The following is a 15,811-nucleotide window of genomic DNA, read 5'->3' as shown; positions in this document are numbered from 1 at the left end:
TCTCCAGAAAATGGCTTCTCTTCCCACTCGCACACTGTCAGTACTGGAATTCCCAAGGATCTATCTTTGGCCCCTTCTCATCCTCATCTGCATGCTGCCCTGGACAATATCATCTGCAGAAGCAGGGTCAGTTTCCATATGTACGCCAATAATACCCATCCCTACCTCTCTTCCACCTCTCAACTGGCTCTGTGCTGTCAGAATGCTTGTCCAACATCTGGTTTTGGATGAGTCTTAACTTACTTCAGCTCAACGTTGAGAAGACCAAAGCCATAGTCTTTGGCTCCTGCCACAAATTGCGCTGCTTTGCTTCTGATTCCATCCCCTTCCCGCAACCTCCTCCAGCCCTATATTGCCATCCTCACGGGAACGCTCCATTCCTCTGACGTTGGCCTCTTGCGTACGATCCTTTCCCATCACCTCACGATTGACATCGGATCCTTCACCCACCTGGGCCCTACACGCTGGAATGTCCTCCCTAAACTCCTCTGTTTCTCCACCAGCCTCTACTCTTTCTTAAAAACTTTTCAAAACCCATTTAAAAAAAAAAATTTTCTTGTGATACGGGTGACACCGATGAGAAAGTATTTATTGCCCATCCCGAGTTGCCCTAAGGGCATTAAGAGTAAACCATGCAGTGTGGGACTAGAGTCAGATGTAGGCCAGGTCAGGTAGGGGTGGCAGGTCCTGTTACAGATCAATTTGTTGGTTTTTTATGATAATCCGGCAGCTTTCTGGTGATATCCCATAAACTACCAGATTCATTGAATTCAGTTTCACGACTTGCCATGTTGCGATTTGTACTTACAACCAATGAGCTGCTAGACCAGTAACATAACTGCTACGCTACCATACCCATTCCTCACCCACCTAATGCAGCGTTTGGTGACCCTCCTAATCTTTCTCTCCTTGGCTCAGAGTATGTTCTCCATACACTTACCTGTGACAGTAGCAAACTAAAAGCATTATAGCACAGCATCAAAGGAGTGTAGTGTGATTTGTATTTTTCCATATAGTTTATTGGTATAAAATCAGTAAATAAACCTTGTGACAACTCTGTACTAATTTATTAATTTTGTAGGTTTTTTTAAAATGTAATTCTATTTTAAATTTCACATTTCTGACAGCTGCCCATGCTTGATATGAGGGGACATCACGGAAAGTTTTAGTTTCGTTATTTGCTGAAAGTTGCCGGAACTTAACTGTAGTTTGAAAATATATTTATGCATTAGCAGGGTCTGTACTGACAAGGAGCAGTTTCTTTGACTTTTGAGAATAGATCTGTTGCAAGTTTCAACCCAGTTATATTAAAACTGGCTTACAATTAGGCACCTGACAAGTTGCCCTGTGGTGTAGAGTGATCAGAAACAATCTCATGATACCAGTGCTGGGAACCTGATCTCAGAGAGCCTGTGGACGGGGAGTCTGTGTTTGGAGGGAGGGAGGGCCATGCCAGACCCGTAGGATCTCCACATTTCCGAGCTGCCAACTCAAGAGCAGCATTGTGAAAGGATGCCAGAGTGGTAGAGCAGTTTGGACATTTGTCCTACCGATGGTGGACCAGGGTTTGAAGAGTTAACCCATGCTGCTGTCCTGGGATTGCCGACTAATAGTTGCTGCTCCCAGGAACTGGAAAATAGATGAGTCAAAAATCTCATATGCCCTTCTAATATTTTGTCTGCTGTATTTGTGTCATTTTAACTGCCTAACCTGTATTATTTTGCCGACTTTTCCTATATTATTTTGCCTGCCCTATCTATATCATTTTGCCTACATTTCCTTTATTATTTTGCCTGTTGTGCTATTTTGCTCCAGTTTGCTAGAATAAGAAACCTACACCACTTGGATGCAGATCAGTGCACAGCAGAGAGATTCTAAAAGGGGAAGTGAAAAAGTTTTTTCATTATCTTTTGTGCTGTATTACTTCACAGGTGGAACAATTTACCAGCCGGTAACTATGGTAACCTCTCAGGGTCAAGTGGTGACCCAGGCCATTCCGCAGGGTACAATACAAATCCAGAACACACAGGTGAGAGATGTAGACAGTTTCTGTAGTTTTTTTTGTATTTTCAGCCCCCGAGGCCAAAGCAGCGGATGTGTTAACTAAATCTAAACTTTGTATTTTCATGAGATCGAGTTAGCTTACCACCAGAGACCAAGATCCTCCTTACAAGCAGATGGGAAATTGGACAGGCAGATATTTCAGGTTCACTGACACATTCCCGAGTACCTGACTCAGAGGAACTTGCTAGATGGTCACCCACTTGGCCCCTCCCCAAGGAGAACAATTACTGAACCTGAGAGCTGGGCTAATAACAAGACACAAGCATTAACAGGGGGTACTGACTGTACCCCAGTGAGACAGTTATTAAAACAGGGTACTGACTGTACTCGAGTGAGACAGTCATCAACACAGGGTACTGACTCTACCCCATTGAGAATCATTAATATAGGGTACTGACTGTACCCCAGTGAGAATCATTAACACAGGGTACTGACTATACCCCGTGAGAATCATTAACACAGGGGACTGACTGTACCCGAGTGAGACCATCATTAACACAGGGTACTGACTGTACCCCAGTGAGAATCATTAACACAGAGTACTGACTGTACCCCAGTGAGAATCATTAACACAGGGGACTGACTGTACCCGAGTGAGACCATCATTAACACAGGGTACTGACTGTATCCCAGTGAGAATCATTAACACAGGGTACTGACTGTACCCCATTGAGAATTATTAACACAGGGTACTGACTGTACCCCAGTGAGAATCATTAACACAGGGTACTGACTATACCCCAGTGAGAAGTCAGTGCCTTGAGGACACAAAGTGTGAAAAGTGAAGTTAAAAACAGATGGTGTCAGCACCAGTTATTGTCACTGCAGTGCAGTAAAAATGTTTCTGAACAGTATAGCACATGGGGACTAACTGATCATCACGTTGCTGTTTGTGGGAGCTTGCTGTGTGCAGATTGGCTGCTGCATTTGCCTACATTACACCAGTGACTACACTTCAAAACTTCCAAAGTAATTCGCTGGTTCTAAAAGTTTTGGGACATCCTGAGGACATGAAAGGCGCTATATAAACACAAGTTTGTTCGTTGTTGAACTCACCAGTACCGGGGACTTGGTGATTCATGGACCTGGATTGAAATCCAGCCCAAACTGATGGGATAGCAGTCTGCTCTGTCTGCTGGCTATAAGGATTCTATTGAAAGGAAGTTGGGCTGTCCTAAATTCAGTTCCTAATGGGCTCAGACTCACAGCACAACTGCTAATTGATGCTAAATCTCACTTAGATTGCCAAAGTTACACCAGCCATCCTGTAGCCTCTTCCAATTAATGCAGTAGGGGTACTCTTGCAAGCGATGCGCATTGTTACAGAATACAGGGATGTGCTTGATGTTGAAGATAGGTGCCTAACCATTCCGCACCTTGAGCACAAAATTCACACAAAACAAAAAGAGTTCAGTAAGAACTGTAAAGGCAAGATATGGCAAAAGTGGAGCTGTGTATTTAAACAGATTCTGTACAGTAGAATTATTTGGCTGAATGTCCTGTCTGGGATAATGTTACTGCATATTTACTGTGGAAAGTGAGCAGTGACTGTAATCTGACACTAACTGTAATTACCTCAGTACCACTCCTATATACCATTAAACACAGTGCGGCTTGATTACACCAATTATAACAATGTTAATCTTATTGGAATGAGACAGACCAAGGTTGTCCTGCATTTTTTTTTGGGGGGGGGGGAGACTGCAGAGAACATGTTAGCTGTCAAATCAGAAGGAAGGTGACTGTTTCTCATTGAATTTCACCCAGTGCTCCTACACAGACACCTCGTTATTTTTTTTGCATAAATAGAATTCTGCTATGCGTCTTTACAAGTGTGACGATTCATTAGCACTTGCTGTGAGGCAATCATTGAAAGTTTCCAGGACTGTGGAGAAATATAAGATACCTTTTTAAAAAAAAATTTGCCTTGTATAATCATCTATAATGCTCTGCCTTAAAGTGGCCTTACCACTCATGATTTTAACAGAAATTGCACTGTGAACTACTGGCATGAGATACAACCTCGTCTGCATGTGTTCACGAAAAGGAATCAGGGCCCAGAGGGTGAAAACACAGAGCACGTGCTGGGACAGCACAGAAACTGAGAAGGCCCGACACAGGTTTCCATCAAGGTCCACTGATAGTGAAAAATGGCTCATTTCTCCTCTTCCCCCACCCCTGTGGCACTGAGGCCAATTATATCACCCCAATTGTTCCCCCCCCATCCCCCACCCCCCCGCAGCTGAAATCAGCTAATGCAACACAGACCCCAGATCAAACATATGGCCTTCCTGGCCCATTTGGCTCAGTAGATTTGCTAACTGTGCCATCCTGGGCACAGAGATGGCCTCCGAATGGCATGTGCCATATCTGAAAATCTCAACCACAACAGGCCTTTGGACAACGGTCAGTTTATATCACATGTACTTTGCAGGTGAGGATGCATCAGTGTATAAGCAGTAGGTGTGACATAGATTTTAGGATTGCTGACTCACCCATAGAGATTTATCCTGGAATGGTAGAGATCCCATTGAGAGGCTGTAGGAAGATCCTGTACTGACGGGTCCATTTTTTTTCAGTACTGAGGGAGTGCTGCACTGTCAGAGGTGCCGTCTTTTGGATGAGAAGTTTAACTGAGACCTCGTCTGCCCTCTCGGGTGGACGTAAAAGATCACACGGCACTATTTGAAGAAGAGCAGGGGAGTTCTCCCAGTGTCCTGGCCAACATTTAATCCTCAACCGACACTTAAAACAAAACAAATGATCTGGCCGTTAGTTTTGTGGGACCTTGCTGTGCGCAAATTGTGTTCCCTGTGTTTCCTACACTTCAAAAGTACTTCATTGGCTGTAAATTTACAAATGACTGATTAGACCTCAGCTAGATTATTGTGTCCAATTCTGGGCACCACACTTTAGGAAGGATGTCAAGGCCTTGGAAATGGTGCAGAGGAGATTTACTAGAATGGTATCAGAGATGAGGAAATTCAGTTGTGTGGGGAGACTGGAGAAGCTGGGATTGTTCTCCTTAGAGCAAAGAAGGTTAAGGGGAGATTTAATAGAAGTGCTCAAAATTATGAAGGGTTTTGACAGAGTAAATAAGGAGAAACTGTTTCCACTGGTAGGAGGGTTGGTAACGAGAGGACACAGATTTGAGATAATTGGCAAAGAAGCCAGGAGGGAGATGAGGAGAATTTTTTTTACGCAGCAAGATGTTATCATCTGGAATTCACTGCCTGAAAGGATGGTGGAAGCAAAGTCAATAGTAACTTTCAAAAGGGAATTGGATAAATACTTAAAAAGGAAAAATTGGCAGGACTATGGGGAAGGGGCAGGGGAGTGGGACTAATTGGATAACTTGGGGCCCAGTGCATGGCTCCAGTACTCACTGCCTCACGACCCAGTGAATAGCTCCAGGAGGAGCAGGAAGAAACCCTCAGGCCTCTCTTGCGCTGGCCCTCTCTCTCCCTCCCCACACCGGCATCGGTTTGGGATCCCTCCCTCCAACACTTTCCTCATGCTGGGGCCTGGTACTCTTAGGACCCCGGAGGGATGGCCTGCTCCCGCCTCAATCCGCGCTCCTGCCCGCCAGCCTTGACTTCATTCCCACCGGCTTCGAGCAGGGCACCGATTTCAACTATTCAAATGTGGTCCTTAAGTCAAAATCGCCACGTCCCCGGACTCCCCGGGTCCGTTGCCTGCTTTGGGGCCCACACATGCCGTACCCCACCTTTTAAAATTGGGGCCAATTAATTTTATCCATGAAGGGAAAGAAAACATGTTTCCTCTCATCACTTTTAACAAAAGTATAATTTTCTTTTCAATTCCACGTGATCTGCTAGGGCCACGCATTCTCTGCACACGAGAGCTTGGGTGAGCAGGTTCTAGATCAGTGCTGCTGTGAGGCCTAGAGCAGCAATTCTCCCTCTGACCTTCGCCCCACAGCAGTGCAGCTGAGCTCGGAAACTCCCTAAAGTGACAGGATTCGACTTCCTCGCCCCCTCCCCCTGCCCGCTCCCCCCACCCCACCCTCTTCCCCCCACCCCGGCCCCTCCCTGCACACTGTGACATTGTACATTGGAACCATAGCACTGTGCCATTCAAATTATCAAACTGGTGCATCACTGGGACAGGTGCTGTGGTTGGATGATGTCATGTCACCAAACTGTGCGTGCAGCTCCATCGACGATTGTAAGGAGTCTCTAATTGGGCACACAGGCTCAGCATGTTCATTGGTGGCAGTGTGGATGCTAAGCAAATGCATGTTTACATACGATCTTTTGCATTGCGTGAATGAAAATGCATCTCATCAGGTACTCCGTGTGTTCTGGGATGCCAATATAAAAGGTAAGAGCATTTCCTTGAAAATAGTTAATGTTGGGCATTTACCACACGGGTTAAACAGCACAGACTGTGATAGCTTGAAAGGCCAAGGCCCTTCAATTTTTTCTTGTTTATTTTCTATTTGGTTCTCACCGGCATGTAGGTACCAAAATGGATGGCTTCACTTTACCATGAACTCTCCATATAGCCACAGTGCCAACTGTGGCTCAGTTGGTAGCACTCTTGCCTCTGAGTCAGAAGGTTGTGGGTTCAAGTCCCACTTCAGAGACTTGAGCACATAATCTAGTGCAGAACTGAGGAATTGCTGCACTGTCAGAGGTGCCGTCTTTCAGTCGAGGCGTTAAACCGAGGCCCCATCTGCCCTCTCAGGTAGACATAAAAGATCCCATGGTGCAATTTGAAGAAGAACAGGGGAGTTCTCCCCAGTCTCCTGGCCAATATTTGTCCCTCAACCAACATCACTAAAAAAACAAATATCTGGTTACTATCACCTTGTTGTTTGTGGGACCTGGCTGTGTGCAAATTGACTGCCATGTTTTCTACTTTGACACCATGTGCCTTGACATCTTTGACTCCATGACCAGAAACTTAACTGGACCAGCCACATAAATACTGTGGCTACGAGAGGAGGTCAGAGGCTGGGTATTCTGCGGCGAGTGACTCACCTCCTGACTCCCCAAAGCCTTTCTACCATCTAAAAGGTACAAGTCAGGAGTGTGATGGAATACTCTCCACTTACCTGGATGAGTGCAGCTCCAGCAACACTCAAGGAAGCTCGACACCATCCAGGACAAAGCAGCCCACTTGAGCGGCGCACCGTGGCTGCAGTGTGTACCATCTACAGGATGCGCTGCAGCAACTCGCCAAGGCTTCTTCGACAGCAGCTCCCAAACCTGTGACCTCTACCACCTAGAAGGACAAGGGCAGCAGGGAACAACACCACCTGCATGTTCCCCTTTGAGTCACACACCATCCCGACTTGGAAATATATCGCCGTTCCTTCATCGTCGCTGGGTCAAAATCCTGGAACTCCCATCCTAACAGCACTGTGGGAGAACCTTCATCACACGGACTGCAGCGATTCAAGAAGGCGGCTCACCACCACCTTCTCAAGGGCAATTAGGGATGGGCAATAAATGCCGGCCTCGCCAGCGACGCCCACATCCCATGAATGAATAAAAAACATTATAACAATGAGCATACTATTGATTGTAAAGCGCTTTGGGATGTCCTGAGGTCCTGACTATATATTTATATATATATATGTCTTTCTTTCTCTTTTCATATATGGATGTCTGTTTATTTGTGGCCATTCTCGTTTCTCACCTTCACTCTTTTCTTCAAGTCGAACCTATGTTCTGGTGGATCTCCCTCTAGTTGAGATCCAGGGTGATGGCTTTACATTGCTACTTTACCCCTTGTATGTTACTGGATTGCCCCTCTGCTCTGTACAGAGCACCTCGCGCAATAAACTATCATCAGAAGCTCATAGTCACCGAATCTGGGTTTTCACCATTTGCATTCTCCTTCCACGTCACCCAAAAAGTACATATCGCACAACTGGATTGGTTCACAGTATGCTTTTTGTGCCCATTAGCTGTCTATTCATCAAATTAAGTAGCCATCTCTTAGGCTGAGTTTGGTGCTAGTATTAATGTACCTGAGCTTCCAGAAAGCTCAGAGTTGGACATTTCCTGTGAGTACATTTAAAATAAAAAATGGGGGGAAAAATTAGTTCCCGATGAACATGTGCTAAAAAGACATTTCACCACCCAGTTGCACATTGCTCTTTTTTTCCCCTGTGAATTTTGATTACATCAGTGTGACACAAAGAATGAGTTAAAAGCAGAGCTCAGGCTTTTGGAGCCTGGTGTATCTGCAGAGCAAGCAGTCAGGGATCGCAAGCCCTCGACAAAGCCCTTTTAATGACATTCCTGTTCTACTTTGGTAATTTAACACACCGGAACCTTCTGTACACTGCCTAAGATCCAGTGGGGGAGGATTAAAGTGTGGCACAGATCGCTATGGTGATTGTTTATTTATGATAAATACTGGACGTTTCGAGCCAATAAGCATAGAATGGTGCAAGTCCTGTAATCTGTAATTCCTGAGTTATGAACAGCTCAAGAAAGAAGGAAAGAAAGAAAGTAAGAAAGTCATACTCTGTCTGACTGTTCCAGTGGACATGAAAGATACTATGGCCCTATTCAGAAAAAAAGAGAATTCTGGTGTCCTGGACAAAGTTCTTCTCTCAACCAAAACCACCAAAAACAACCATTCGGCTGCTGTTTATAGGACCTTGCGTGCGAATTGGCTGCTGTGTTTGCCTAAAGAATAACTTCATTAGCTGTGAAATGCTTTGCGACATCCTGAGGATGTGAAAGTTGCCGTTCTTTTTACACTGGTTTCCAAGATCTTGCATTTCCAGATATCGGTATGAGAAGTCCCAACGAGGCAGCAGTGCATGTCCTAAGGGTTTGGCACTCTCGTCTCCAGCATCAAGGAAATCGTCCAGTTACTTTGAGTTAAGACTGCAAGGCAACGGACAAACTGGTAACAGTCAAGTTCAGGACTGATGTCAGGAAGCACAAAGGATGATTAATACCTGGAATGGTCATCTGGGTAGGATAATGGAGACAAACACGCTGGAATCATTCAATGAAAGGCGGTGTTGGGGAATCATAGGTTTCGATGAAACGATGAGCTACATGGATCGAATGGCCTTATTCATTTTCTTTATCTTTTACACTTTGCAATTTGTTGTAACATGTCGGAAAGTGCATTTACCCATGAGGCCACTGGGCTAAATCAAATAGTTCTGGTTTAACCTGAACCTTGTTTGTTACACAGTTCTGTATTATTTTTATATTTGAACATAGCAAACCATTAACTTTTTTCCATGATTTTATTTCTTCTTGCACCTCCCCCATGTGTGATGATAGAGCTCATTAGCGCCTTTTCTTCCTAAAATTGAGGCCCTGGGCTGATTGCAGTTATTATGAAAATAATATGAACTCACACTTTTAAACTGAGCAGCTGCCCTGCCGTTACCTGCACCTACTTTAGCACACAAGTCCTCGCCTCTCAGCTAATCCTTTAATCCCCTCTGTGTTTCAACATGTTTATCTTGTATCTGTCTGTCTCTCTTTGTCTCTTTTTTTCTCTCTCTTCACCCCCCATTTCTTCCCCCAACTTTTCTATCTCTCTCTCTTCCTCCTGCTATCTCCCCTATCTTCCTCTCCCTCTCCCTCTCTCTCTCTCTCTCTCTCTCTGTCTCTGTCTCTCTCTCTCTCTCATCTCTTTCTCTCTCTCTCTCTCATCTCTTTCCTCGTCCCCTCTCTCTTTCCTTGACCCCTCTCTCAATCTTTCTCTGTTTCCTCCCTTCTTCCCCGTTTCTCTACTCCCACCTCTCTTCCCCCTCTCTACCCCCTTCCACACTCTCCTCCCACACTCTTCCTTTCCCTCACACTTTCTCTCAGATTTATTCCCTTGTGCCACAGTTGTTGTATCTATAATCCTGTATAGATCAGTATGCTTTCAGTTTTTTCAATTCATTCTGTAGTCCCTGCTGTGAATCTTATTTTCAGATCTTGTGTGCAGTACAGGCTCATGGTGATGAGTGTGTGGTGTTAGCAGAAGCTTTCTCCCTGTTGGTGGATGTTTATCCTGACCAAATAGGTGCAGCTAATGGAAATTAAGAACAGTATTGAATCATAGAAATTTACGGCACAGAAGGAGGTCATTTGGCCCATTGTGTGTGTACCGGCCGAAAAAGAGTTATCTTGCCTAATCCAACTTTCCAGCTTTTGGTCCGTAGCCTTGCAGGCTACAGCACTTCAAGTGCATATCGGTTCCATACGGTATTTTATAATAAATCACTTTTCCTTAGAATATGCATATGAACATGCGTATACACACATACATATACATACATTAAATAAATATAAGCAAATCTCCTCTGGCATTGCTCAAGTCGAGTTGGAGGGTACACTGCTTTATAACAATAAGATTTACTGAAAAAGTGTGACAGGGAAAAGTGTAACACTTACAGGAAGTACATGCTACATGCAAGACTTTTAATATATTATACACACACAGTCTACTTAGTTAATTCAATGTCACTTTTGCGCAAAAATTTCCAATTATGCAGCCGTTCAAATTAAGCAATTTTAATAAAACCGCACAGGAGGCATCGTTTGCAGAACTTCACTTCATAGCAACAGGTAATTTGAATTAAGCAACTTTGAATTAAAATGAATGGACTGTATTGTGCATATACATATACAGCTTATCATATGGCTCCTTGTAGGTTGTTTTACAAATCCAGTTTGAAATGCTTCGGGCAGTGTCCCTTGCACCGAGCATGGTTACTTATGACACTCGGCCTCAGTCAATCTGTAGTTATGCAGCAGGATGCATCACCGTTCTCTCCATTCAACTATGTTAAAATGGCTGCCATGATGGAATACTTTGAGGGCCTCTCAGCTTTTGATTATGTTCTCGAAACTGGTTGTATGTTTATTTCCTTTTAACAAAAGAAAGAACTTGCATTTATACAGCATCTTCCCACATCCTCAGGATATCCCAAAACACTTTACAGCCAATTAATTACTTTTTGAAGTGTGATCGCTATTGTTATGTAGGCAACACGGCAGCCATTTTGCACACAGCAAATTAAATGAGCAGTTAATATGATTTTGTAGTTCATGGTTGGGGGAGGAATGTTGACCACAACACTGCAAACCCCCTGCTCTTCTTTGAATAGTGTTGTGGGATATTTTACATCCATCTGAAACTGAAAACTGAAATGGTTTTAGCATTTCGTCTACAACGTGGCACTTCCCACAGTGCAGCACTCCGTCAGCATTGCACTGACACGACAACCTAGATTACGTGCTGCTTTGGGGTTTTTAAGCTATGATCTGCTGACTCGGAAGTGAGAGCACAGCTAATAGAGCCAAGATGATACCAGGCTTTGTTATCACAATACAGGTGATAAGTTGTTATACATTTATACATGTAATGGAGTGATACAGACTGTGCACAGGATAACATGTAGATAAGTTTGGTTCAGTGTATTACAGGGCAGTGACATGTTGAGGCATGGAGATCATGTCAGCCAAATTGGCTCAGTTGGTAAGTTTGTTGCTCAGTGTGAAGCATGAGTCATTCAGACCACTTCTGGAACTGCCACTGCCGTCTTGACAGACGGGCCCAGGTTCAATTGCTGAGTTAGCTAATCTAAGTTGGGGTACTAGAGAGTGGCGGACACTCACTGAACTGTATCTCAAGTGAGTTATCACCTTCAGGAGAGATGGGGAGTACATTGGGGGAAGAGACAGAAGAATCATGAAAGTAAAGCTCGATTGCAAGCTAAGTTCCCGACTCTTGTTCCATATAATAGGCAGGTGCGAGGTTACTCGGTTTCTGACCATTTGTTCTTTTTGATCACAAGTGTCATGGTAGGAGGTGTGGGAGGGCAATGTTAAACTATCTTTTAAACCCTCCGCTCCTGAAGATGCTAATCATCTTAACATACAGTTCAACAAGTCCTCCATTACCTCCTTCAAGTGTGAGGTGAGATACCGGAATGTCAGTGGGCTACATCATCATGGCTAAATTGTCTTCCACCTGCCCCCCTGCCCGCCCACCCTCCCTAGGCCAGTGACACTGGGGACCTTAATAATGCCAATACTAATGCTGAGATTGGCTAACTCAGCCCAGACCAGGGATCAAACGTGGGACCTTCCTGCTCTGTATGGCTCAGCTGTTCACACTCATTAAGTAGCTCAGCCATTGGAGAACTATTTTCACTGTTTTTAATGAGCAGAGATGAATCTGGAGTGATGATCAAGTTTTATATCTTAGCTTGTTACTTTACAGTTGAACAAGCTGTCTCTGTTAAAATCAGTGTATAGCAGCAGTGGGACATTCCTGTCCGGGCAAAATTAAATAGCTCACAAAGAATTTTCTCTGGCTCCAGTAGTTGATACAGCCATTAGGCCCGTGTTTTCTTGTCCCCATGGCAACCGTCATGCCTGTGCTGCTTCCGACAACCTTTTTTTTCAGGAAGTTGGAGTCGTGGTGTCTGAAAAGATTAAAATTCACCACATGTACTCGATTAGAAATGATGCTTTTAATTTAGCCGTTAGTGTTTGTTATTGTGCCATCACAGGATGAGATTAAGATTTGATCTGATTTTTATGAGTGGTGTGTGTGAGATACTCTGATCTGCATGATTGTGTGGATCTGTGTTTCATTGCTACTGATAGTCAGTACACTCAAATATTAGTTGGTTTATTTTGTTGTGAATTCTATGCTCATCTGGGATGTTAGCTGAAGGAAATGGAACACTTTCCCATTTCGGGCCCCCAGTGTCAGTATCAGGCACTCGTAGGTCAGGGATATCGCAGTCAGGGACAATACAGTTAAATGCAGCATGAATCTAGAGGAATAGAATTGAAAAGCAGAGAAGTTATGTTAAACTTAGAGAAGCTTGGATAGACCACACTTCGAGCAATCTGCACAGTTCTAGCCTCCATATCACAAAAAGGTTATAGAGGTACTGGAGATGGTGCAAAAAAGACTTCCAAAGATGATCGTTATAACTTCTCAGTTCTGATATCAGGAAATATTGAACAGGCTGGGGCTCTTTTCTCTAGAAAACAGAAGGCTGAGAGGTGACCTGTTGGGGTATTTAAAATTTTGAAGGGGTTTGATAGGGTAGACGTAGAGAAGATGTTTCCACTTGTGGGGAATCCAAAACTAGGGGTCATAAATATAAGATAGTCACTAATAAATCCAATAGGGAATTCAGGAGAAACTTCTTTACTCAGACAGTGGTTAGAATGTGGAAGTTGCTACCACATGGAGTAGTTGAGGCGAATAGCATAGATGCATATAAGGGGAAGCTAGATAAGGGAGAAAGGAATAGAAGGATATGTTGCTGGGTTAGATGAAGTAGGTTGGGAGGAGGTGCGTGTGGAGCATAAACACCAGCATAGACCAGTTGGTCCAAATGGCCTGTTTCTGTGCTGTAAATTCTGTTTACTTCTACGAAGCTCTGTTTACTCTGCCTCAGCCACAATTTTGGAGGAATACTAGTAGCAGCATTGAGACTTCCCCATCTCATTTCACAGAGGACATCTACAGCCAGCAGACGGAGGAGACTAACACCATCAGGCTGGGCAGGATCTGAGTCTTAATTCACTTCATAGTGAGCCTGGGCTAATTGGGCAAAACCACCCCTAGTTTGGCAATGAAGCTGGCAACTTCAGTCAGAGAGGCCAGAGAGTGGTGCTTAACCTGACCTCAGAGTGCCCGATGCTGATGCGTGATGCCCAAAATGGAAAGTGGTTCCCCCATTGTCCAAGTGGGTATCCAAACTGTAACGGGAGATACCATGGGTTGGTATGCTGGAAGGATGAGATCAAATGGGGGGAAAAAGAGGACTTTCCTCATCAGAACCTGTCTGATTTTATAAGCGCCTTTGTTCCTTTCCATTTTCTTTCTCTCTCTCTCTCTCTCTCTCTCTCTCTGTGTCTCTCTCTCTCTCTCTCTGTGTGTCTCTCTCTCTCTCTCTCTCTCTCAAAATAGGTGAATCTGGAGCTGACCTCTCTGCTACAGGACGGAGAGGACAAGAAGGCAAAGAGTAAGCGTGGTGTCCTGCCCAAACACGCCACTAACATCATGCGCTCCTGGCTCTTCCAGCATCTTGTGGTGAGTGAGCAAAGTTACTGTTCATTTTTTTTTTGGCTGGGAAGGTTGGGGGGAGCTAAAGTGTTGAAATCCTTGACGGAAATTGAACAATGTCAATACAACTGCATTATATTCAGTGACCAGTCCATTTATTCAGCAATTCCATGTAAGTACACTCAAAAACACTTTTATTTTACAGTCACCAAATTTCCAAGGCTATATTTTTCTCCATTCATCAAGATTAGCAAAAAATGACTAAAGACTAATGATATGTTGGTCGACTATCCATGATTCCTACTCACTATGAAAAGGGATCATGAGCATTAATGGATAGTGAGTCAGTAGTAAATTTTGAACTTGTTATTGGCCTTGTTAAAGGTCATTAACGATCATCTCATTCCACTTCAAATCAAGACATGATAGTTGTACTCTAGGTCAGACCTGGTGTTAGTGAGTTTAACAAAAGAGATTTGTCATTATCAGCGCAGTAATGGCAGAAGTCAATAGTACAGAGGAGTTTTCTACCTGAGAGCATGGGTGAATCAGGCATTGACAATCATATTGGAGGTGGAGGAAGAAGGCAAGGGTATTTATTCTGATTTAAAGTGACAATAATCTTAGAAAATTAATAGTGATTTAAAATAAAACAGCAAAATTGAGGGGCTGTATTGCCTTTTAACTATAACTCTGCAAATGCAAACCTTAATTTAGCTCCATACAAAAATATAATTGTGCAAAGAATTATTCAGGAAGCATAGCGACTCTATATAATATAAAAAATATTATGCACAGTTATAAATGGGCTGACATTGTGCTTCTGTTATTTGTAAGCAGTGTGTTAGCATGTTGTGTGGAATTTCTCTCTGCTGCTTTTGATGAAGTCATTAACCTGTTTAAAATGAACTGGTCACCACGCTAATTTAAATAGTGGATGAAGGACATTTATACAAATACATTAACATTTTCCTCACTAATGTCACACTGTGAGGTTTCAACACAAAGGTGTGAAGGTAGGTATTAAATATCAGTGTGTGACATCTCTGGTTTTCATTTGAAATTTTAATGGAAATTTAAGACAATCACAAAAAAAATGAAAGGGATGGTTAGAAAATAATCTTTTCACAGAGGGTGGAATCTTCTGCAGAGTCTATAGATTCCTTCAAAAGGGAATTAAATAGTTGATTGAAAAAGAGAAATATTAAAAGAGCATGGAGAGTGAGCAAGAGAGTGGAATTCGGCAGGTGGCTCATGTGCAGAATTGTGGGGCCCACTGGCCTATTTCCTGTGCTGTAACATTCTATCAGTAGAGCCTTAGAGGTTTGTGGCACCAAATGGGGCCATTTGGCCCATTGTATGTGTGCTGGCTGTTTGCTCGAGCAGTCCAAAACTAACCCCACTGCCCCATGCCCTATATCTTCCTCTGCTTTACCGTTTTCCTTAAAAGATGTAACCGTCTTGGTTTTAATGCTCCCTGTGCAAAACAGACCATGCACTAAACCCTCTGTGTATAGCCATTTCTCCTAACCTAGTTCATCACTCTCTTAAAAGAGCCACAGAGATAAACCCCATTGGTGCTTCTGTCTAATAGATAGCTGGTCATTTTGAGACTTGTGCAATCACTGTGTTTTGCTTCATTCTGTAATGTTTGGAATGTATTTTTGAGAAACCGCAACTAAGAAATTCCTTCCATTAGAAGCAATTGCCTGTA

General features: G+C 43.6%; 1 protein-coding gene across 5 annotated transcripts in view; it reads left to right on the top strand.

The window, feature by feature from the left end:
* pknox2 (pbx/knotted 1 homeobox 2) overlaps positions 1-15,811 on the top strand; it is a 343,270-nt gene that overhangs the window by 297,114 nt on the left and 30,345 nt on the right. For 4 of the 5 annotated variants that reach the window (XM_067971057.1, XM_067971055.1, XM_067971056.1 and 1 more), the window contains 2 exons: positions 1,932-2,029; positions 14,002-14,124. In XM_067971057.1, coding sequence (XP_067827158.1) covers positions 1,932-2,029; positions 14,002-14,124 — 221 coding nt within the window. The remainder of the gene's footprint in view (positions 1-1,931; positions 2,030-14,001; positions 14,125-15,811) is intronic. The other variant, XM_067971059.1, reaches the window with a different exon arrangement.

The sequence above is a fragment of the Heptranchias perlo genome, chromosome 33, assembly GCF_035084215.1.
Source record: "Heptranchias perlo isolate sHepPer1 chromosome 33, sHepPer1.hap1, whole genome shotgun sequence".
Lineage (NCBI taxonomy): Eukaryota > Metazoa > Chordata > Chondrichthyes > Hexanchiformes > Hexanchidae > Heptranchias > Heptranchias perlo.
The sequence above is the reverse complement of the archived record's forward strand: the minus strand, read 5'-3'. Positions and strand labels throughout refer to the sequence as shown.